Consider the following 26,136-nt stretch of genomic DNA (forward strand, 5'->3'; position numbering starts at 1 on the left):
GCCTCAGCCCCATCACTGCTGAAAACCTTATTCAAGCCTGGTCACCTCCACATTGGACTACTCCAATGCATTCCTTGCTGGCCTCCCATCCTCTATCCCATCTGAAACTTTACCACGTGTATTGAGTCCCATACTAAGTCTGCTTACCCATCACCCTCACTGACCTATACTGGCACCCTTGCCGCCCCCAAGCATTCAAGTCAAAATCCTTGTCCTAGCCTATAAATATCTCAATGGCCTTTTTCCACCCTGTCTCTGTAATTTCCTCCAGCCCTATATCCCCTCCTCTGCAACTCCCCCTCCATTCAACCCACCATTGGTGGCAGAGGCTTCAGCCCCTTCACTCCTACTCTTTTGAACTCCGTCCCTAAACCTCTCCACCTCTGCATCTTTCACTCTACCTTTAAAAAGCTCCTCGGAACCCACCTCTGATAAAGAGTTTAAACACCCAGAAACGTAGAATAGTTACGTAAATACTTTTGCCATTAATGCTTTAATAGATGCTTAAGGTACTAGAGATATGCGAAGTTTATACAGCATGAACTAAAGTTGAGGTAACAGGGTATATTTCCGAAAGTGAGCACACAGCTATTTACAGTTATTAAAAGCAAGCCAAATTTTAAGCCTTAGTTTTAGGAATTTGCTAAATTTGAATTGAAGGAATTTTGTCATGTTCTGACACATGATGGACAGTGTTTGAAACTCAATGCCACACTCCAGGGTATCATCTTTAAATACTCATATCAGCTTCCCTTATAACAGACACCCTGCCGAGAGAGCGTTCCAAGAAAAATATACGGATTTAATTGCAAAGCTTTGACCAAGCAGCCACAGAAGAGAGTTCAAAGGCAAAATAAGGTGCTTTCTAGCACCTCAGAGTGCTGTAAGGTCTAAAGGTTACTAAAGCAGGAGCCACTGCCCAATAAAAACCTGTTTTGAGAGTCCACTTGCAAAGCATATAATGGATCCTTTTACAGCTTTCCCCTCATTCTGAATCAGTGTGTTGGTTCCTATGGTGATGGAGTACATCAGCTGCTGTCTACCCTTTCCTTCAAAGCTACCCCAAAGCACAGTGTCTGTTTTACCTCTATTCACTTAACAGATCAGTAATAATATAGCAATTTTGTAGAAGCAGAAGTATTTGTTCAAGAGGGATTGATTTTGTACACAGGCGATAAGCTGTAGTTACAATCCTGCAGTCAATCCCAGATGAACTGGACATTGTAGCAATCCCCTTACAGAATGGGTTTGAGACTTGTATGTGATAGAGCAAACTCTTGTTTAAAAAAAACATTTTTAGACCTGTTGTATCCATAAGAACCGATCCCTCTTCTGTAGAGGGCGTGGGTGAGGCGCAATTTAATTTAGCCTGCCACTCTTCACAAGTATAAAGTCATCACAGCATAGTACTACAGCATTTCATGTCATACGATCATGGATTCGAGAACTAGAACTGCCTGGTACTCAAATCTGTTAACCACAATTGAATCCTTCCGTTCTCAGATATAAGGTGGGGCATGTGACAGGGAGCTGCAGAGCTGCACCACTAAGGAACCTGCAAGTCACAAATATACCCTTATGGTCTGTGCTGCAAGGGATGGAAGCTTCCCTAAATATAGTTAGAATGCTAAATGGTGAGAAAATATGGTGAGAAATGAAAGTAACTACATGAGCCAGACCTTCACAGAATAAAAATATCATGGAAATGACCTGATAAGCAACATTTAAGTTGTTTTGTTTTAGCCCAGAATTAACACATACCAGTTTAACTCCAGCCCCACCCATTTTAGTGTTAGTTCACCTGTGAATATGTACGTAATAAATTCAGTGTAACCGTGAAATTGCTTCCACTTCACAATGATGGCGTTGGTAGTATAAACCTTCAGTCAGGGCCAGACCTGGATCAGGTGAGAAACGGCAAGACTCTCGAGTGGGGTTTTCTCACTGCTTTACCCTTCTGCATCACAGAGTTGAACTCTAGTACGGTGTCAAATGATGTTTTATAAAGTGCTCAGATCTATCTCCTGGACAATTTTTAAATCTACCTGGAACTAATTTAAAAAATTTTTTTTTAAAAAGAGTGCGGATGCTGATGCCCGTATTCTCTAAACATGTAAAGTTTAACTGCTGGGAGAGAAGCTCTCCACGTGCATGTAACCACACGTAGACAGAGTTCTCCTCTGGTTGGAGAATCGGATATTGAACCAGGTAGTGTAAACAGAGTCTGAGACTAGGGGTGGCAGTGTTAGTGCAGCATGTGACACTTCACTGCTCCTCTTTTCACAGATCAAAACCTGCCATGTATGACTGCAAAATGCAGCTAGCCATTGACTCGTTTTTTTTTTAAAAGTGCTGTGTTAACAACCATTGTGTACTGCCTTCAAATCAACTTTTTTTTACACCAAATATTCACAGCTTTTCTCCTAATTCAACATCTCATCTATTTAAACCACTGGTTAATATATCTCTTTAGTTTTTAGGTAAATTTGATTAAAGGTGTTTACTTTTTAGATTCAAAAAAGATTCCCCGATCTCAGTTTGCTTCCCTCCACATTCCTATGAAGGCTGCAGCAATTCATGATTTGAGAATAGTCACAGATTTACACATCAGAGACAAACTGGTGATAAAAATAACATGTTTATAGTAAAGTTACTGACTAACATTACACGCATGAAAGATTTTGGACGATTTATTTGTTCAATTACATTCTTGCATTGTAAGTGGAATGCTACATCTGTACTCTACATATTAGGTACTTAAAAAAAATTCCTGGATAAAACAGTCAAATATTCAGAAAAAAATACAGCTATAATTTTGTAGCACTTGGTAAATAAGGATGCTATTTCTGTAGGGCATGAAAAGTTTGATTTTAAAATTACATTTAATTAACATCAATCTATTAGCAAAAAAAAAAGTTTAAATGCTCCCTGTTAAGTTTAATGCACAGAGAAGGAAAAATTATAGTGCTCGATGAAGTCTGACCAATCTCCAATAAAGGGCTTGAATAAAGAACCAGTGGAACTCTTGTTAGAAACATGCTATTTGGTTTGCTCTATGTAGTAGATACAGTGGCCTACTGTAATTTAAAATAAGACAATTTCAAAGGCTGATGTGGGTGTACATAAAGCAAATTCAGTTTCAAAAACACACTAAGTTAAGTAGCAACTTTAAAAATATTGTTCACGTTTACTTGAGTCAAAACAGAAATACTTGAATGACAACAGAATTTTAATTAATGATTCCTCCATCAATTAGAAACATTGGCTCTCTGACAGATCAAGTTCATTGTCTGATCTCAGTCACAATTGAACTCTGAACTGGGCGTGAAAAAGAAAAAAAAAATCACCCATGGTTTCCACTTTTGATTGCTATCCAGTGACACCAGCTAAAAAGTGAGTGAGGACAGGATCAGGCTTGGCTGTGATGCCTATCATGATAAAGCAGCCTGCCAACACTCATTGCCTAAGCTCAACAGATGAAGAACCCAGCTGCAGCAGCAAGATATCGGAGGGCAGCTGTCACCTTTAGAACTACACCCCTATAACTTCAGGAAAGGAAAGGAAAACATTGGTTAAAATTTTTTTTTTAAATATTGGCTTGGATTTGAATCATGAAACCATAGAGAACAGCACCATTTGCATTTGATTGGTAATTTTCTCTTTCAATCTGATTTTTAAAAAATTCTTCAATTTAGTGCAGTTATGCTTTAGACTTCAAATATTTAAATGCATACTGTAAATTGTTGTTGCACATATCGCGCTCAGTGGATGCTACAAAACAAATTTGTTTATGAAAAGAATTAGATACAAAAAAAAATACACATTTACAGTTATCGACAACATCGATCATAAGAAAATAAGAAATAGGAGCAGGAGTAGGCCACATGGGCCCTCGAGCCTGCTCCACTATTCAATCAGATCATGGCTGATCTTTGACCTCAACTCCACTTTCCTGCACGATCGCCATATCCCGTGATTCCTCTAGAGTCCAGAAATTTGTCTTTCTCAGCCTTGAATATATTCAACGACTCAGCATCCACAGCCCTCTGGGTGTAGAGAATTCCAAAGATTCATAACCCTCAGTGAAGAAATTCCCCCTCATCTCAGTCCTAAATGGCCGACCCCTTATCCTGAGACTATGCCCCCTAGTTCTAGACTCTCCAACCATGGGAAACAGCCTCTCAGCATTTAGCCTGTCAAGCCCCTCACAATCTTACATGTTTCAATGAGATCACCTCTCATTCTTCTAAACTCCAGAGAGTATGGACCTATTCTACTCAACCTCGCCTCATAGGACAACCATCTCATCCCAAGAATTAATCTAGTGAACCTTCGTTGCACCGCCTCTAAGACAAGTATATCCTTCCTTAGATAAGGAGACCAAAACTATATACAGTACTCCAGGTGAGGTCTCACCAAAGCCCTGTACAATTGTAGTAAGATTTCCTTACTTTTGTACTCCAAACCCGTTGCAATAAAGGCCAACATACCATTTGCTTTCCTAATTTCCTGCTGTACTTGCATGCTAACTTTTTGTGTTTCTTGTACGAGGTCACCCAAGTCTCTCTGAACACCAACATTTAATAGTTTCTCACCATTTAAAAAATATTCGTTTTTCTATTCTTCCTACCAAAGTGAATAACCTCACATTTCCCCACATTATACTCCATCTGCCACCTTCTTGCCCACTCACTTAACCTGTCTATATCCCTTTGCAGATTGTGTGTCCTCCTCACAGCTTATTTTCCCACCTAGCTTTGTATCATCAGCAAACTTGGATACATTACACTCGGTCCCTTCGTCTAAGTCATGAATATAGATTGTAAATAGCTGAGGCCCAAGCACCAATCCTTGCGGCACCCCACTAGCCTGCCAGCCTGAAAATGACTTGTTTATCCCTACTCTCTGTTTTCCGTCCGTTAACCAATCCTCTATTCAAGCTAATATGTTACCCCCAAAACGCATATCTTGTGTAACAACCTTTTATGTGGCACCTTATCGAATGCCTTTTGAAAATCCAAATATACGACATCCACTGGTTCTCCTGCTAGTTACATCCTCAAAAAACTGATAGATTTATCAAACAGGATTTTCCTTTCATAAAACCATGTTGACTCTGCCTATTCATATGATGTTCCAAGTGCCCTGTTACCACTTCCTTAATAATGGATTCCAGCATTTTCCCGATGTCTGATTATAGGCCAGTTAGCCTAACGTTCCCTATTTTCTCTCTCCCTCCTTTCTTGAATAGCGGGGTCACATTTGCTACCTTCCAATCCTCTGGGACCGTACTAGAATCTGGGGAGTTTTGGAAGATCATAACCAATGCATCCACTATCTCTGCAGCCACCTCTTTTAGAACCTTTGGATGTAGGCCATCAGGTCCAGGGGATTTATCAGCTTTTAGTCCCATTAGTTTCTCAAGTACTTTTTCTCTACTGATATTAATTACTTTAAGTTCCTCGCTCTCATTAGACCCTTGGTTCCCCACTATTTCTGGTATGCTTTTGTGTCTTCTACTGTGAAGACGGATACAAAATATTTGTTTAACGCAAATCGGCAAAATTGGACTGAAGTAAAAAGAAGTCTTAGCCACTAATACAGTTCCCTAAAAATTTGTTTACATCCATAATTTTGTGTACACAGAACTTCCTACTGGTGAGTTTTTTCCATCTGGCCTTATCAGCTGAAATGGATTGGATGGCAGTCAGACACAGGAGGCAGGAAGATGGTATGTTTTCTATCATAGGTGATAAGGACGTATGAGCGAACCCAACTAAGAGATAGTATTAACTGTGTACTCCCTCATTTCTTAAATGTTTTGTTTTAATGTGTTTTTGCTCATTCTCTGTAATTTACTACTGGCAAAAATAACTAACAGCAATATTTCTCAAGTGCATGAAGGTAGAAAAATGTTTTTGAATTTTCTTTGACATATAGCAGACTTGACAAATTAACCCAAACTCACAGAAGCACTCTGGGCTTATCCTGAAGAGATACAGCCTAAGCTAGAATTTCCACAAAAGTACCATATAGTTCTTTCCATATAAATACAATTTTCTAAAGCCTTAGAGAAAGTACAGTTTATATAAGCAATATAGAGACATTAAGATTTAGATGCAGTCATTAGGTATTCCATTTAACATTACACAAACAGTATTAAAATGACTGAACTTTGTTAGGGATATCAGCAGAAACATCTATTAGATTTTAGTAGAGTTACTCCTGCAAATTATCCCTTTGCTAATAAAGTGAATATACAACCTGAATCTCTCAGTCACTTGGGCCGTCAATGTGGGTTGAAATGTTTCCTCCTCACACAAAATGCCTGTGTCAAGATGTCCCAAGAAAGTAAAAATAGGTTGTGCTGATAGACACCAACCATTTTTCATTCTCTCTTCAAATGGACACTTCTAACCCTGTCACATGATAAATGCATTACACCACTACACTTTGACTTGAGACCGAAACATTTTCCAAAGCACCATCCACTTGAGGATTTATTAAGTACTGTCAGAGCACAATACATCATCAGCAGACATGCAAAATCTGTTTTCAGTCAAAGACAGAAATTCTTGCAATTCATATTTCTTACTATTCATCTTGAAACTGTTCCTCCCAGGAGCTCCCAAAAGCAAACAGATGGGCATTAACCTCAAGAACTTTCATTAGGATACTGTGATTTAATTTTATCAGCAGATTTTTAAAAAGGAATTCTAGCACTTCCTGTAATATAGGAGGATACAGCTGCTGAGCAATGACTGCACTTTAAAAAAATAAAAGAAAGCAACAAATTTGCATACCTGTTATGCATCCAGAATAATTCTTAAAATGATTATCAATTTAAATTAGGACAGGAAATGCCCCTCTCTCCCCCGCCCTCCGAGACAAAAATGAAAGGAAAGAAATCTTTAGCAAATCTTTTAAAATCCTATTCTATTCCACTTTTTGACAAATCAGGGAGCTTATTTGTCATGTTTAAGTCAACTTTTATTTCAAAATCCCATTTTAATTTGTATTCAAAAATAAGATTCCAAGCATACAGATCACAATTACAGCGTTATGCTTAGCAACTGGAAAACATTTAGATTGGGGGGGGGGGGGGAATGGTGCCTCAAAGAACTGGGTCTGGAGTAGTAGAGTGCCTTTTTGGACTGGAATGGTGAGGAGTTAGATGTGGGGGAGTGACTGTTAAGGTAGTAACAGTTTCAGGCAGAAGACCTTTGTTCCATCTATTCAGTGTTCTCTTGGTGCATTTTTAATAACCCTGAATTTGTTGACAAGAACATATCTAGTTCCTTCTTGAAACCCATTAAGGTTCCTTGTTCCACCACCTGTGCTGATAATGTGTTCCACATATGTACCACCTTTTAGTAAAAAAAATTCCTCCTCCATTTCCCATTTTCTTTTGTTGTCCTTAACAACTTGTTGTTATGACCCCTTGTGTTTAAATCCTGTACACGCAGAAAAGCTTATTTGGATCCAATTTGTCCAAACCTTTCATAATTTAAAGCACTTCTATCATATATCTTCTTAGTCTTCTCTTTTCAAGAGAAAAGACCCAGGCAACCTTTTCTCAAACATCATTCCCTTAAATTCTGGGATCAGCTGTGTAGCTCTTCTCTGTACCCACTTCAATAACTGAGTATCCTTTATGAAATAGGGAGACCAAAACTGCACACAGTACTCCAGATGTGGTCTGTTGAACATCCAATTGTTACTTTTTTAAAAAGATTAAAGATCTATTAATTATGATATATAAAAGTGCTCAAAATGAGCCAAGATGCATCTTTAATGTAAAAATGTTAAATTTTCCAGGGAAGCATAAATAATAATTGGTTAAATGCGTATACTGGTGAAAGATGATCTTTATACATGCTGAAGGGTTTAGACGAGAGAAAAGTAGTACTGTTAGTGCCCCTGGACCTTTGAGAAATATACCACCAATTTTGATTTCCCTTTCAGAGCTCCATGAACTGATGTATTTTTCCTACAATATAAGTGAAGGAAGGTGTGTATACCTACAAAGCCCATGTAGCTACTTGCTTTCACATGTCGAGGCTGTTCTAGAGTTATCAACTTTTTTTTCTGAAACTGTTGGATAGCTTTTGCTGTATTTCTAGATTAACATGAATGCCTCTACGCATGTACTTTTGGTTTTCTCTGTCCTGATATCTTTGCCTTGAACTCTGCTTAGTTTGCTAAATTGTAAAAGTAGAATTTACAGTCACTTGCTGAATCAGGTTTGCTGCAGCATGCATCAGTCCATGAAGAGGCTTGGAGGCTTAGATCTTGCCCCATAGTAACCCCAGTACGAATACTTTGGATTTTTGTGATCCCAGTAACCTCGGTCAATTTTGTGAGACATTGGTCTTGCTACAGTTACATCCAAATCCATGACAAAGCCAAATAGTGCAGGACACCAAGATTGAAAATTGCAGGAGGAAAAAAATGAGCAAGTCAAAATGCAGTGCTTAGATGATAGGTGTACAGGAAAGACTGAGGGAGATAAGGGAGTTCCAGTTTTGAGGTGCTGGGAAAGAATGAGTTAAGAGTAAGAAATGGTACAATGAGTCTTGATTTCACACAGCTGAGGATGCAAGGAGGAGGAAGAGTGTGTCGGATGGAATATTTAGAGTATCAGGATGAAGAGAGGGGAGTATCAGGATGAAGAGAGGGGAGTATGAGGACGATGAGGAAAGTTCAGAAGAGCACTGACCATACTATTATCAATCAAATGAGGGAGATAAGAAAGGTTGGGAAGGAAAGATTGATTGGAGGTTAGAGGTGACCGTAAGCACAAGGGGTCGCAGTTCATTTGTATTTCATATCAGATTTAGAACTCTGATCTGAAAAATCTACAAACTATTTTGGAACCTGATGTTACCAGTCATATATAAAATGAAATCCTATCAAAATGGAGGCAGTTGCAATGGCAAATATAATTCATAGAATGTAAAGTAATTGTTAGCAAACAGTGGGAAAAATACAAAATTTTGCTATTGAATCTCACATACAGATAATGTGTCTGCAGTGGAGGTCAAGGGATGTTGGGTGTGAGTGAGGTAAGTGTATAGAACCATTGCTAGCCAAAACACAGTAGAGGCTGAAGATTCAACAATTTTGTTCTGAAATTACACTTTTGGATACAAGCATGTAAATCATTAAATTCCTCAGTCTGCCATTTTAAAAGCAAAATTAACCATTTTAAAATAAATGAGTTAACACCTTTGCTAAAATAACAGAGGAATTTCAGGTGAACACATTAAGCATTCATATGTTAGTGTACCAGAGTGTAATTTCAGGGTCCTCGGAATTTATAAATAGCAGGTCAAAGTTCAGAGAAGACAAGTGATAGCAAGTAGATTTCATATTGCCAATACTTTTATAAATTGTTTAAAATATATACCCGTATATAAAACAGCCAGAAGTTAATTACTGGAGTTCAGGGGATGCAAATTCCTTTAGACTCATTTATGGGCCTGAAATGGGCGCCGCGCATGGAGTGCATGCCCCAGCTAGGAGGCCCGAGGCCAGCCCGAAATTGGGCACCATTAACATTATTTGAGTGAATTGCTAGTGCCTGTCACGCCTCCACAGGCAGCTTGCCCATTTTAAGAATGAATGTCAGGCCGCTTGCCTTGCTGGCAGCAACCCAAAGGTAAGTCCTGGGAAAGAGGAGTGCAGCAACAAGAGGCAGGCTGATCATGAGTACTGTGGAGTACAGTACTCGGTTCCTCCTGACTCCACAGGAAAGAATTTTAATCTTTTTTCAAAAATTGCTTTTTGTTGACAGCCGCTGCTTAGGCTGCATCGGACGCTAAAGAATCCCGAGCAGAGCAGGCCGGGCGACTGCTCTGGAGGGATGGCCCTTTAATCATCTTCTCATCATTGCTTTCTTCAGCCATTGACCACCCTGGATTCATTTCTATGCATTTGTGATTTAAGTATCCATTGAAGGCAACTAATTTCAATGAAGTGCAGTCATTCCCAATTTGTTTTGTTCTGTTTGCCAGCACGATGAATGTGATTGCGACAAAACAGATTCACCAGAAACTTAGAGGGTGATTTTAGGAGGTAATTGCGGGTGTGTTGGGGGCTCCGAAAATCGCGGAAATTCCGTTCGGATTCAGAAGCCGGCTCCAACCCGCCGACTTCCGAGTTTCCCAGAGGCCCACCTGTGCGCACGTGCGACCTGAAAACTGAAGCCCTGCCGGCAATTAAAGCCGGCGGGATGACAATTAAAGAGCCAAAATGTACCTCATTGAGGTACTTAAGGCACTTTACCTGTGACAGATTAAATTCTTAGAAAGATTTTTTTTAAAACTTACCTGGGCGGCTTGTCCACCGCTTCTGATTCACGCCTGGTAAAACCAGGCATGAAGGGCCGGATCAGGCAAAAAGAAATTAGATAAAAAACTGTGGAAGTGAAAACACTAAATGAACCTACCTTTGAAACCTGCTCCGATGTGCCCCGCTCCAATGTCCTCCTCTTCACACCCCGATCTTCCCCCGATGTCCCCCTCTTCACCCTCCGATCTTCTCCTCTCTCCTCCCCCACTCCAATCTTCCAGTCCAGCGCCGGATCTTCCAATCTGCACCACCCCCCAGGTCTTCCGTTCCAGCGCCGGATGGTGTCTTACCCTCTTTTTCTTTCTTTCTCGCCCCCGCACTGCAGCTCCTGACGGCAGCCAGCCTGTCAATTAGGCTAGCTCCCGGGCGCAAAACCCGAAGAGGACGTTAATCACCATCAATCAACGTGTGATCGCGTCGGAAACGGTAAGTTTTGTTCATGCGGGTTTGCCACACGCACCTTCACCCCCCCCCGCCACCCGTTGCCGACCCACCACCATTGTAAAATCGAGCCCTTATTGTTAAAAGCCAAGGGATTAATATAGGCATTGATGCTGATACATTTGTGACAGCAAAAACTCTCGAGATATCCAAGGTAGGGGTCGCTTGGTAGCCGAAGTCTAGGTGCTGCTGTTTTGCAGATCTGCAATAAAAACTATCAACATCAGTGCCTACACTGACCCCTTAGCATTTAACAATGAGCTTTTGCAGGATCTGTTTGGTAATAAAAATCATCACAGCACAAGCAAAAATGACAAGTTTGTCAGCTTTGAACCCAGACCTGGTAGTCCTTAAAAAGCTTCTAAATTAGATGAGCGGCCGTAGCATTTTAAATCCTTCATAGTAGAAGTCCTAGGTTCCTGTTCTTTCAGACACATGACAGTAGAATAGTGAGTTCAGCTAGTGGTCATGTACAAACGACAGCATTTTCTAATCTTTCCGATTTTTAAAAAAATGCTTAAATATGAGAAAAAATGTTTTTGTGACAAGATGCCCATCCTGTCAGCAATGCAAAAAACTCCCATAAGTCACCCACAATATTTAGTGTCTTAAACGGTGAATAAAAAGGTGCTTTTTAAAAAAAAAAATTGCTATTTTTATTTTCATCACTTGCAACTCACTACTTGCCATTTGGAAATCTTCTGCCTGTTGTCACGTGACACAAATTGTCATGGCGAACTCCAAGTATTGTACATGGAAGTTACAATATGCAACAGACCATTCAGCCAACCTGTCCGTGTTGGTGTTTACTCTTCACACGAACGAATAGTTCTAATCACGTTTACCTGCCCTGTTCCTATATCCCTTTTACCTCATCCACCAATCCAACCTAATCTAATCTTGAATGTTGACATCATTTTTACCTCAACCACTAACCCTGGAAGTGAATTCCACATCCTCACAACTCTCTTGGGGGGAAAAAAGGTTTCTCCTGCTATTGTCTTCGGCCCCCGCCACAAATTGTTCCCTGGCCACAGTCAGGCTGAACCAGGCAGTTCGCAACCTCAGTGTCCTATTTCACCCTGAGCTTCTGATATCATATCTTCTCATCACATAGACCAACTACTTTCACCTCCCTAACATTGCCCATCTGCCCCCCTGCCTCAGTTTATCTGCTGAAACCTTCATCCATGCTTTTGTTACCTTCAGACTCACCTATTCTAATGCTCTTCTGGCCAGCCTCCCATCTTCCACCATTGATTAACATGAGCTTGTCCAAAAGTCTGCTGTGCACATTCTAACCTGCACCAAGCCCCCTTCACCCATCACCCCTGTGCTTGCCGACCTACAGTGGCTCCCGGTCCACCAAGGCCTCAATTTTAAAATTCTCATCCTTGTGTTTAAATCCCTCCATAGCCACGCCCCTTCCTATCTCTGCAACCTCCTTCAGCCCTGCAAGAACTCCACATTCCACCAATTCTGGACTCCTGTGCATCCCCCACTCCCATCACCCACCAATGGCATCCATGACTTCAGCCATCCAGGCCATAAACTCTGGAATTATCTCCTTAAAACTCTCCCTCCATTTCTCTCTCTCCTCCTTTAAGATCCTCCTTAAAACTTACCTCTTTAACCAAACTTTGCGTTACCTGTCCTAATATCTCCTTCTTTGGCTCATTTTCAATCTTTGTCTTATTACTTTCCTCTGAAGCACCTTGGGATGTTTTCCTACATTAAAAGCGCTTTATAAATGCAAGTTGTTGCTGTCACACAGCTCTGCAAGGGACGATTACAAAAAGTACAGTAGTATTGTAAGGGATAAGATCTACTCATTGGAACCACTATGAAACCGTTGAGAGAGAAAATAATTATACAAAAGCCATAAATTCTAACAGGGCAATGTATATTTGTATATAGCTCAGTTTTGTTTCATAGTCTAAATTCCAAAGTCAATAGCAGACATCTGTTCTGTTCAGTTGGTAAGTTTAGCAGCTCAGACTTTTGCAGCTTTCAAAGACTTTCTGGGGCTAGCAAATCTGTCCCAAATGTATAATTTGTACAATGCTAGATCTTCCAGAACAGAAAGAAGCATGACACAAATATATTATTCATACACACACACAAATGAGTTTCTCAAGCACACTAATAATATTGCTCCAAAGATTCAAAACAGATGGGCAACCTCAAAAGGAGGCAAGGCAGAAAATGTGTAGTTATCAAACACCTATGCATCTGTTGCCCATGTAAGCCAAACTAAGTCAATGTGGTGCAAATTATTCTGTAGTAAAGCATATCCAGCAAACTGTATTTACTGTATTGTAGCATTGGAGAGGATACTTATGAATTCTGCAAATCAGCCAAGACAACAACCTACTAATCTCTCATCCCCACATTCAAAAACTAGACTTTGGTATAAATTAAGCAGAGTAATATCAGCCAAAATTGAAGTTCATTGCATTTTGTTCTAAAAAGTATAAAAAACTTGTGGCTAAGTGATAGAGAAGGTTCTAGCTATTTGATCTCATACTCCAGCTGGTCTCTCTCACAAAGATTTTTTTTTAAACAAAGGGACTCATAGGGTATAATCCACCTTCTTAAGTAGACTTTGTAGCCTCCCAAAGAGCAAAAACCAACATCTAAATCTTTGTTGCATATATTAAATTATACACACACATGAATTCTAACTACCATAGGAGAGGATCAGTTAATTGCTATTATGGGGAATGTGCATTTTCTAGGTCTAAACATCAATGCAATGATGTCTGCAGTTGCATTTCTTGTCAAAGGCATCAAAAGTTCCTGATACAATACAGCATTTAACCAAAATAGGGAGCAAGCAGTAAATTGGGGGGATGGAATTTGAAGGAAGAGAAAGTGGAGAAAAGAGACCCTCCCTACAGCAAGGGTGGGAAAGATCAAGGAGAAGGGTTATCCAAGCTGTTCTTATGCACCTGCTGGAGGTCTTAGTACACAGTATACACCTCCTTTCTTGGTTAGAGGCAATACATGGCATGTTGCGATCCGAAAAGATGGAAAATACAGTTTAAAAATAAATCTCAGAAACAAACCTATAATGCATTCCTTTTTGTCCAGTTTGTAATGGAGCGAAGGCTCAACAGAAAGGTTCAATTATGGGAAACAGTACGACCTCCATTTATTAGTGAGTGCAATCATCTATCTCAAACACCTATTCAAAGGAATTCCAAAGAACTAGGTGATCAGCCTAATAGTTACAATAGGTTATTTTTCTTCTCTCTCCTCTCAAACTGCATGCAACACCAGAACAGAACAGCAGACATCAATATCTCTGACCCTAAATAGAAAAATATGGAAACACTCAGCAGGTCAATCAGCATCTGTGGAGACAATGAAGTCAATGATTTCGGTGCAGTCCCTTCATCAGAACTGAAACACAAGAGACAGACGGGCATATTAAAGGAGTTGGGGGAAATAAACAAAAATAAAAACACAGAAAGGAGATATCAGGGAGATGATTCCGTACATTAAAGAAACAAAAGATGTCTAAATACTTAAGGAAGTGTGAAGCTTAAAGAGACTGTGAGAAAATAGGAAATTGAACAGATGTAAAACCTAGGTATGAAATTAAAGGAGATTTGCAAACGTTTTCTCAATTTCCCCAGCGAGTCACACATTCTTTGTTTCTTCAGTGTCGCTTTTTCCTTTAATGCTTCCATTTATTACTTCAGAGATAATCTGTTACGTCATTCCACTGATACTTCCTCTGTCCTTGTTTACATCCTATTTTTCTATTTGCCTGCCCGTCTCTTATTTTCAGATCTGAAGGGTATGCATCTGAAAAGTCAACTGTCCTTTTCACAGATGCTGACTGACCTCCTGTGCATTTCCAGTCTTTTCTGTGTTTGTTTCAGATTTCTAGCATCTGCAGCATTTTGTTTTTTTGATATCTCTGACCATCCTATGATGAGTATTTTCCATATTTAATATTATTTCAGACCAAGTAACGTGTGATCTTGAAGGATACATTTTTGAGGATATTATTTTCAATTTCAAGCAACCCCTTAGTAATTCATGTTTTGTTTCATAAGGTGTAAACTGGAGCTTCAAACCAGAAGCTACGGAAACTAATAGCACAGTGTTCTTAAAGAATGGTTTTATACTACTTTGCTGAAGACACTTTCACATGAGAAATAAATCTCAGCTGGGCCATGAACCAGACCACCTTCTTTTAACACTAGCAGAGACTTAAACACTTCTAGAACCAGCTGATCGTAGTTTTCTGCAGGAGGCATGCCTATGGCTAACAGACTCATGCTTAAAAATACAAAGGTACCTCTGAACATTTTAAATTCTCCAAACTTCTCTTTAGAAGTCCTTTAAGGACTGAGTTGAGATATTGACACTGCCTGACAGGCCAGAGCACTCCCACTGATGTAAGCTTTGAATTCTGTCAATAAATGACAGTTCTGCTGCTCACAGAGCTGAGCTGTGGTCAGTTCCAAGGATGCTCAACAGTATACTCCAGCTGCCTATGGCACCATCAGAGATACACAAACAACTAGTGACACACAGCTGGCAAATGAAGCAGTATGAGGGGCCCATGCCCATCTGGGCTTATTTACTTTAGTGATCTGCAGGGAAAAAGAATAATCTGAAGTAGAGAATTGCTCTACACCATGTGCTCTTAAAAAAGAAACTTCACTTAACCCTTTGCTCTACTATTTTCAGGAGCATTTTAAGACTCAACAGGATAAGGTGTCAATGTAAATTTTAAGAATCTGGTTTTGATTCTTAAATATTAATAGCAGATAAATGTCAGCTTGGCTGAGTGGTAGCACTCTAGCCTCTGAATCAAAAGTTTGACAGACTGTGGACCTGAGCACATTATCTGGGCTGGCACTTCTGTGCAATACTGAGGGAGTTCCTGTATTGTCGGAGGTACCGTCTTACGGATGAAGATATGTTAAACTGAGGCCCTATCTGCTAGATCAGGTAGATGCAAAAAGGTCTTATGGCACTATTTTAAGAACAGGGAGTTTCCTAAGGTCCTAGCCAACATTCATCCCTCAACCAACACCAAAAAAAAAATCACATTATCATCATTTGCTGTTTATGGGATCTTTCTCTGCATAAATCTGCTGTCTCATTTGTCTACATAAAAGCAGTGACTGTACTTCAAAGAATAGTCTTGTAAAGGACTTTGCAATATCCTGAGGATGTGACAAAACACTAGATAAATGCAAGTTCATTCTTCAGAAATCTATGTAACTCAGGCACCAGCAGTCGTCCTTCTGTGAAGCAACAAAAGGTTGTACAACATTTTTGTATGAATTAAAGATAAATCATATCAGAATTAAACAGGCTTATTCCATACTATAAAACACTGGAGGAGAGGGTGATGAGCGCATGCGAAAGTCATCTTGGTAAGGAAATAATGGGAAATTTCAGGTTTGTTTCTCAAATTCAGGAGGGAAATGTTTTCACTTATTCACCACCCAAAAAAAATCTGGAAATTTATCAGTGGAAATTGGTAAAAATTGAATTTAATGACCACCAGTAACACCCATACATTCTGTTCGCCTATTTGTACTTGCACCATTTCCAATATCATACATAAAGTTTGATGTGTATGCACGCGCGTGTTTTATTAGAACGGAGATACTGTAGCTTATAAAAGATTTAAATGCAAGTACAAACAAAACCAATTCCAAATGGCACGTAATTTTGAGAGATACATTCACTTTGCCATACCCGTTTCTGCATGTCTTCAATTTGCTGCTGAGGAATAGTCTTCAAAATACTGTACATTTCAGAAAGCTTGTCTTCAGGTATGACCACAGAGGCTCTGGAAAATGAACAGAGGTAATTTATAGAACTGAAAATGGAAGGATTTTCCCCATTCCCAATTTTCTCTCTCACTCTTCTGAAGCCACAAGACTTGTGTTGGTGTATGACTGCATGGAAAGCAGCAGCACTCCAGTACTTTGGCAAGAAGCAAATCTTCACACTTGAAGCTTTATCGTAGAACCACACAGCACAGAAAGCCATTCGGCCCATCGTGCCTGCACTGGCTCTTTCAAAGAGCTATCCAATTAGTCCCACTCCCCTGCTCTTTCCCCATAGCCTTGTAAATATTCCCTTTTGAAAGTTATTATTGAATCTGCTTGCACCACCCTTTCAGGCAGTGCATTCCCGGTTATAACACACTGCGTAAAAAAAATTCTCCTCATCTCCCCTCTGGTTCGATTGCCAATTGCCTTAAATCTGTGTCCTCTGGTTAGCATCAATTGTTTATATCTCTGCAATATAATTAAGTAAGCTTGAAACCCTGAATATGAACATGGACTCACATACTCATTAGTATCACTGGGAACTGGGAATCTTCTCACTCAGCTCCAGATATGTCTTAAAAACAAAGGCCTAACAGGTAGGGTGGTCCTAGCCAAACAAGCACCAGGAAGCTCAGCAGTCCTGTGCACGGTTTTATATAGTGCATACTGTGCATGATTTTCTATATGGTCCCCAAGCCTTAGCTCTTGCCAACTTGTATTCTGTGGTAACTGCAGTCTATTCCTATGGGGAGGGTGTGTACACTCCATATCAGTTTACATGGATTTCTCTGTAAATTTGTTTGCAGACTCTTAAGCGTGGTGATGGGATTCCATGCATGTCATACACCTGGCTGACCAGAGAAAAAAGAACTTCCTCCAATGTGAAACTAAACAATATTCAAATGCACGGGCCATCACAACAAAACGGAATCCATTCCTCACCAGATGACTTGCTAAAGGACTTTCCAACAGGGTCACTGGATAGTGATGATGACTGAAATCCCTGGCTGATTTCCCCCCCTCCCTAATTTGGGGAAAATGAAGCTAATTCTTCTGTTCCCACCAACATCTTGGTTGAGATCGGCTAATTCAAACACAGACCAGGGGTTGAACCTGGGACCTTCTTGGTTTGTATGATTCAGTACCACTCTATATGACTTGCTCGTCCACTGGAGTCATTAAGGATGCTTCTCTGGATTATTCATACTACTTTTTGGACAACAGTAAACAAGGTGTACCACTTTCATGCATTTCATTACACCAGTGCTCATTGTAGCACAAAGTGGATCTGAATAGAAAACATAGTATGACTTGATCAAATTCATCTTATTAGAATTTGATGAGCCTGCGTAATGAAACATTAAAAAGATATCGGAAAGAGTTTAAAACAGTGGAGAATTGTGGGCATTGACTTTCAGAATCACTCTCAATAGTGAAGGATCAAATGTTTGAATCACTCTAAAACAATGAAGGTCTGAGAAACAACAGGTGAACTTTCAACAGTTCAATGATGGAATCTCATGCACATTTCACCCATTAACTAATGGACTCTCACATGGAGATTTGAAAACTTGAAGAGCGTAGACCATTGCAATGGCAAGAGGGGAAAATCAGCATCCAAAATCAGAGTGTTTGGGGTGGCAAAAAAAGAAAAGGAAATCAAGTCCCTCACAGTTGATATATATCAACAGACAGTAATAGAGGCACAGATTAAAGAAACTAATTAAATTTGAGTGACATTTCACCCATCACTAGCTCTCAGCCAATTAAAATCTTCCCCAGCATTCAAATATTTGAAAATGTAAAAGCTTGTAATTTTCAATTACTTGTTACTTTATAAATTAATGGTCACTGTAGAAGTTGTGACAAATTCAGTAAGAGGATTCAGATAACAAAAAAAATCATTTTGTATTCATTCTTAGTGCTGCTATAAGTAGCTGTTTGCATTCTGCTGGAGAAACTAAGCTGGTGAGGCAAAGGGATGAGTGGTACAATAATTTTGCAATCAAATTCTTTTCAAGTCCCTTTTTAAGCAGCAAACTCCAAATTCAATATATGGTTAGTTCCCAGCTAAAATTCCAGCATGTTGCATACCTTTTCCAGTCCAGTACTTCTGAAAATGGGAGGATGTAAGAATCGCCAACAATTACAGGAATGCAGCCTGCTTGAAGGACATCGCTTAGGATTGCTTGCCCAAGACGTGCGCCACGCAACACAATGCAAAACATGGCTTCCTGTCATCAAAGAGAAATAACACATCAGCCAGACAGTCTCTTCAGAGCTTTAGATGCTATAAGTCTTGCATAAAGCCCAAAAAATGCATAATATGTAAATTGGAGAAACAGGAAAAAATCTGAAAAAGTCATCATAAAAATCAAACTTAAAGAAAGTTGGAGATTTCTGAAGTGGACAGTAATTTTAAACTGTAAATTTAATACTAGTATATTACGGCACTGTGATACTACCAGTTTCGCAATGAGGAGAAAAATGGTGCCATAGCAAAACCATCTTACAGAGGTGGTTTTGCACTGCCAGCATTGAGCATGCAAAATCACAAGCAGAAGTCCCAATAATGCAGATTTACAGTGCAGGGCATAAATTGCAAGGTTCCATTGCCATAAACATGGGGTGCAGAATTGGGCCTAAAATGTTAGCTCCATCTCCAACCTATGCCCCCTCCCAATTCAGCCAAAACTGAGCCACCCTTATTCTGGCCTGCACTAAGTCACCCCTCGCCCATCACATCGTCCTTGTTGATCTACACTGGTGGCTTATTGCTCAACAGTGAATTTAAAATCCTTGTCCTCATCTTCAAGTCGATCCATGGCCTCGCCTCATATTCTTCTGTTATTTCCTCCAGCCTTATATGCTCCCCCCCTACCCTTGGTCCTCAGACTCTGGTCTTCTGTCTATTCCCCTCCTTTCTTTGATCCATCTTTTGTGGGAGAACCTTTATCCACCATGGCTCTACTCTACAGAACTCCCACCATAAGCCCTTCTCTAGCTCTATAGTCTCACTGCCTTTAAAAGACTTATTAAAACCCATCTTTTTGGCCAAGGTTTTCGTCACCTCTCCATCGCTCCGTATTGGTTCCTCCACTCAACAGTTCTGTTCGCATCTTTTTTTTCTGCATTAAATCCTGCTGTATAAATGCGAATGGATGTTATTGTCATCTATCCGAACTCTCAGCCAAAGATTGAGGGCTATTGAGTGGAGATGGATAATATCAAAACTAAAAATTGGGGAAGAAATAAAATATACAGAAACCTGAACTTGTTTTCCACTTGTTTCTGTAGAAACAAGTGGAAAAACTCATACAAAGAATCAGATGATGTCATGGACCATGACAGCAAAGTTTAGACAGTTCATATTAGCCATCTAAACATGGAAATGGGAGCACAGCCTGAAAATCAATACCACGTATGTAAAAATATACTATGCAATTTTCATTTAATTTTCATTGTTTTTTTTAATGGTGGTAATATCCTGGTGGGCATCATGAATTAAGTCACGGCTTCTGGAAAGGAAGGTCGTGTCTCACTAATTTGATTGAATTGTTTGAAGAAGTCACCAGGTTGGTGGATGAGGGTTGCCCAGTAGACATCGTCTACCTGGACTTTCAGAAAACATTTGATAAGCTACCTCACAATATGTTACGCTGCAAGATAGAATCTTGTGGAATTAGTAGGAAGCTGCTACAGTCGATAAAGAATTAGCTGCATGCCCTTAGTCAGAAAGTTATCAATGGCTGTGGATCTGCTTAGAGACCAGTTACTGGTGGTGTCCCACAGGGATCAGTGTTGGGGTCTTTGCTCTTTACTATCTATATTAATGACCTAGATGAAGAGTTTGAGGGGAATGATCGGCAAGTTTACGGTTGATACAAAGATTTGTGCAGGTGTTAGGAAAGTGGAAAAGATTAAACGACTGCAAGCAGATCTCGACGTGTTGGGGGAATGGGCCTGCGTTTGGCAAATGGCAGTTAACCTGGAGATGTGCAGGACCAATGCTAAGCAAACTTACACCTTACAAGGAACAGAACTGAAGCACATGGTGAAAGGAAAAGATCTTGGTATTATAATTCATAATAATTTTGTCTTTGTACATGACCTTGGTTAGGCTTTATTTAGAATACTGTGTCCAGTTTTGGTCCCCTCAAATAGTAGGTGATATTGAGGCTTTGGAAAAGGTTCAGAAGAGGGCCACAAGAATGATTCCCAGTTTAAAATAACTTAGCTACCCAGATAGCTTAAAGAGCTGGGTCAATATACTTTAGAGAAGCGTAGACTCAGAGGTGATTTGATTGAGGTCTATAAAACAATTGAAGGAGTAGATTGTGTGCACGCAAACACATTACTTCAATTAGATAGGTTGGGGAGGACCAGGGTCATGCATATAAATTACACAAGGGAAGGAATAGCTTAGATGTTAGGCAGCTCCTTGTTTTTCACACAATAGGAGATTTATGAAACAAGTTGTCGGCTTGTGTGGTGAATGCTGATTTGCTGTAAACCTTCAAGAGAGAGCTGAACTGGTTACTGGCTGGGTGGAGATCACATCATACAGGAGGTAGGTACCAAATAATATGAGTCATTGTCAATGTGGTCTCGGACTAGTTTTGATCGCCTGGAGAGATTGGAAAGGAATTTTCCAGACTCTCTCCCTTCCCCCCACACAATGGCCTTGGGTTTTGATCTGTTTTTTTTATCTCTCCCAGGAGACTACAGGCCGCCCAGGGAGTAAGGAATCTCTAACTGTATGGAACAGGTCAGATGGACCAGCTGGTCTTTACCTGTCCGATGTTTTTGCATATTCGTATTTTCACTCTATGTAGCTGATGCACAATATCCTCACTGAACAGTCAATCCTTAAATTGTAAGCAGGTCCAGGAAATTCCAGACTTGTCAATTTTTAAGCTTTGAACTCACATAACTGTGACCCTGAAACAAACAGTATTTCAATAATAAAGCTGTTCAAACATGGCAGTAGCTTTATTATTGTAATATTAAACTTAGATAGTATAAAAGTGGCAGAATTCTTATGCAACAGTTTATCATAATGCAACAGTTGATTACTGACAAGTGAAGAAGGAAAGCTACCAGATGGAAGGCCACATACTTTGGTCAGAGCTGATAACAACATTTCATTTCCAGACAGAACATTATGTTCTAAATATTTCATCAGGTTATTGCAGTCATCATTGAAAACATTCCAGTGGAAAAATGCGATCAAAAAAGTATGTCAGTTGTATGCCTTTTCGGTATCAAATTTAGAAAATTGATTACATAGTTAGTACATACAATAAAAGAGCAAAACACAGTTTTAAAAAGCTAGAAGTAAATAGTTAACATTTAGATAATTACCAATGGTAAGTACAAATACCTTTTTTTTTACAAAACATTGCTTTTGGGAGCTGTACAAATCTACATTATCACAAAATCATTTATATGGTTGCATATTAATGAGATTGCAATAAACAATATGCATAATAACACAGATCACTGCACATCAGGGAATGTAATGAGAACTACTGTTCTTGGTACTTTTTGTAACCAAGTACAAATTCTGAAGGTTCAGATATACATATCATTAAACACTAGTAATTCAAAATACAATTTCTGCAGCCACACAACACCATTGCTATGTAATTCATGTAGCCTTTATACACAAGAAAATTAGGCTCCGATTTCAACTGAAATTCATTGGGAGGATGCTTTCTTTGACTTAGTTTCATTATATTCATAAATATATTGAATTAAATTCAAATAAAACTTCTGACAAGCATTCATTGTAATCAAGTCTGCCAGCAATTTGAAGATGATGTATGGAAGGTTTCTTTTTAATATGTAAGTATGGAGTTCTAATAGACTAGCTGGCCCAATAAAACGGTATCAAAAGCAAAATACTGCGGATGCTGGAAATCTGAAATAAAAACGGAAAATGCTGGAGAAGCTCAGCAAGCAAGGCAGCATCTGTGGAGAAAGAAACAGAGTTAACGTTTCAGGTCGAAGACCTTTCGTCAGAACAGTTCTGATGCCTCACTTACTGAGCTTCTCCAGCATTTTCTGCTTTTAAAACGGTGCTGTAGTCTGTCCTGTGATGTCCAAATCATGCAGATCATTCACCCTCTTAACATTGAAGACATCAGGATCTTAATGCCACATGAAACCATAACATAGAATGTACAGCACAAAAACAGGCCATTTGGTCCAACAGTGTTTATGGTCCCTCCCTACTTCATCTAACCCTCTCAGCGTATCTTTCTATTCCTTTCTCTCTCATGTGTTTATCTAGCTTCTCCTTAAATGCATCTATGCAAGTCACCTCAACTACTGCTTGTGGTGGCGAGTTCCACATTCTAACCACTCTCTGGGTAAAGAAGTTTCTCCTGAATTCCCTATTGGATTGATTAGTGACTCTCTTATATTTATGGCCCTTAGTTTTGGTCTCCCCCACAAATGGAAACATCTTCCCTATGTGTACCCTAGCAAACCCTTTCATGATCTTAAAGACCTCTATCAGGTCACCCCTCAGTCTTCTCTTTTCCAGAGAAAAGAGCCCCAAGCCTGCTCAATCTTTCCTGATAGGTATAACCTCTCAATTCTGGTATCAACCTAGTAAATCTTTTTTGCATCTTCTCTGGTGCCTCTATTCTTTTTATAATATGGAGACCACAACTGTTCACAATATTCCAAGTGCGGTCTGACCAAGGTTCTATATAAGTTTAACATGACTTCTCTGCTTTTCAATTCTATCCCTCTCGAAATGAACCCCAGTGCTTGGTTTGCTTTTTTTATGGCCAAGTTCAAATGAAGGGCACCAAATACAGATAACACTTTGGAATGAAAAGGTCATAAGGCAGCATGGTTTTCTAAGTACCCATCATAAATCTAGACACTAAAGGGTGTGTTTTTCCATCCAACTGACCACCCCGCCACTGCCCCCCCCACCCCCACCATAAGGAGGATTGAAATAATGATAAAGTTTCTGCATGTATTTTGATTTAAGTAGGCTTAGATCACCATACGTAGGAGAGAACCTTAGGGATTGAGCACATGGCGAGATTCTCCTTATCTAGACACCAAATCTTTTCCATCTGTTATAAGCCTTTTTAAACAATAGGTTTTTGAAAGGTTCATAATAGCAAGATTCATTTGCAGCAGTGGCAACCTAGTCAGCCCTTTTCAGAGGCCATGCCACCAGCTGAAGTTTGGATCAAACAGGCTGCAAAACTCTTCCCCCCTCCCCCATTCTTGTAAAAGTGTAATTAAAATAGAGCAATTAATTTAGATGAAAAAATATCCACATATCTAATAATGATAAACAGCAAAGAAAAACCCCCATGCTGTTTAATATTCTACTTCATGAAATAACTATATATTGAATTATATTTCTTCACTGACTGTGTCCTTCCAAATATCCTGTTTTTTTATTTTAAATTTTAACATGCAGATTAAAATTCTGCATTCCTGCTGTGAAAAATTGTTAGGGTCTTAGAAAGATTTTTTTTCTCCTGACCCTATGAACTTTGTTACCTTGATACAGTTGTTCCTTGCCCAATTTTATGTTGTTTTAATAATTATTTTGGATTATTACTTCCTGCCATTTTTCATCATCTCCATCTGTTGTTCTACCTTTTTCTCTTTATGCTAATTCCTTCCATTGTTTAACATTAAAAAAATAACATTTATTTGAATAGGTTTAATAAAAACAAATTGTTGATATAAGCAAAATTTATTTTAGATTTATATCAGACAAAAGCCTTTCCTATATTTATAACTCAAGGCTCAAGATTCAAGGCTCTCTCCAGTACTTGAGCACATAATCTAAACAGACACTCCAGGAGTACTGAAGGAGTGCTACATTGTTGAAGATGCCATCCTTCAGCCCGAATGTAAAATCAGGGTCCATCTGCCATTTGGTTGGTACCGGTGCATGCATAAAGTACCAATGGCACGGTGAAGGACAGTAAAATGAGAAACTCAACTTGTAAAACTTTTCAAGAGTGATTTATTAAATTATTTCTAAATTATATTACTTTAACATCCAATAATTTTGCATGTTAAATCTGTAACAGATACAAAAGTCACTGTGAGTGGAAGGTGTACTTATTCTAACGGTTAGACAGGGTTGAGGGATAGATGCATGCTTGGATTTTTCCCTAACACTCTTGGGTCCTCAATTTCCTGAATTCAGTGTACCTGAATCTATCTAGGGGAACTGACAGGTCAGGCAAGCATGATAATTAGTTTTAACGGTAGCACTTATGAGTAGCACATAGCTGGAAGTATAGGCTTGTGATGTATGTGCATGCATGATGTGGAAAATCCTAGATTAGCAAAGTATCAAGGAAGTGTACACATGCATGAAGTGTGAGAGGGATGTGATGTTTGAGCAGAGAAATGCTGAACTCGAGGACAGTTGGCTACACCTTTCAACGTACATGGGGAAAAAAGATTTCTGGAAGATACAATCCACAGGGCAGTCACCCCAGAACAACAACTTGCATTTATATAGTGCCTATAACGTAGCAAAATGTCCTAAAGCACTTCAGTAGAGCGTAATCAGACAGAAATTGGCACCAAATCAAAGGAGGAGACAATAGGACAGGTGCCCAAAAGCTTGGTCAAAGAGGTAGGTTTTAAGGATCGTCTTAAAGGAGGAGAGACAGGAGGATAGGCAGAGAGGTTTAGGGAAGGAATTCCAGAGCTTAGGGTCTAGAGAGCTGAAAGCACAGATGCCAATAGTGGGGAAAAGGAAGTGGAGTATGCACAAGAGACCAGATTTGGAGGAATGCAGGGATCTCAGAGGGTTTTAGGGCCGAAGGAGGTTATAAAGATAGGGAGGGGCGAGGCCATTGAGCGATTTGAACATGAGGATGAGAATTTTAAAATCGAGGCGTTGGTAGACCGGTGCCAATGTAGGTCAGGATGCACAGGGGTGATGGGTGAACGGGATTTGGTGCGAGCATATCCAGCATTTTCTGTTTTTGTTTCTTCTGGCCAAGAGACTGGGCAGTCAACCAGCTCCCAGCTTCTCATGCTGCCAGTTCAGAGCAGTTAGAACATGTGACGGCTAAGAATAAATCTCATTCCAGCAACCACTCAGTATCTTTCCAAAGCAGCAAAAAGGAATTGAAATCCACTTTGTTCCCTTCCCCCATAAAGGTCAACCTAGCAAACTAGCAAAATCTGAACAGCTTCAAAAAAAGCCCTGTATATAAACCAATGAGGTAGTTACCCTGAAGAGCAGCATGACATGGACTTCAAAGATTGCAATTAAGGATGAGGAAGACTATTTGGCCCATCTCAATTCATCCATCCCAAAAATCCTAAAGTGCCCTCGTTGCAGCATCCAATTGTTTCTTAAATGATTCCAGAGTTTACGCCTCCACTAACTGGGAGTCCATTCCATATATCAATCACTCTTTGTGTTAAGAAGAATATCCTGGTATCAGTCCTCAATTTACCTTTTACTAGTTGCAATCTATGTACCCTTGTCCTACTCTCACAATTTAATATAAAGTTGTCG

General features: G+C 39.6%; 1 protein-coding gene across 4 annotated transcripts in view; it reads right to left on the bottom strand.

The window, feature by feature from the left end:
- ext2 (exostosin glycosyltransferase 2) overlaps positions 1–26,136 on the bottom strand; it is a 132,031-nt gene that overhangs the window by 71,006 nt on the left and 34,889 nt on the right. For all 4 annotated transcript variants that reach the window (XM_067994067.1, XM_067994068.1, XM_067994069.1 and 1 more), the window contains 2 exons: positions 18,699–18,838; positions 16,525–16,618 (listed from right to left, as the gene is read on the bottom strand). In XM_067994067.1, the coding sequence (XP_067850168.1) occupies positions 16,525–16,618; positions 18,699–18,838 (234 nt within the window). The remainder of the gene's footprint in view (positions 1–16,524; positions 16,619–18,698; positions 18,839–26,136) is intronic.

This window comes from Heptranchias perlo, chromosome 12, assembly GCF_035084215.1.
Source record: "Heptranchias perlo isolate sHepPer1 chromosome 12, sHepPer1.hap1, whole genome shotgun sequence".
NCBI lineage: Eukaryota > Metazoa > Chordata > Chondrichthyes > Hexanchiformes > Hexanchidae > Heptranchias > Heptranchias perlo.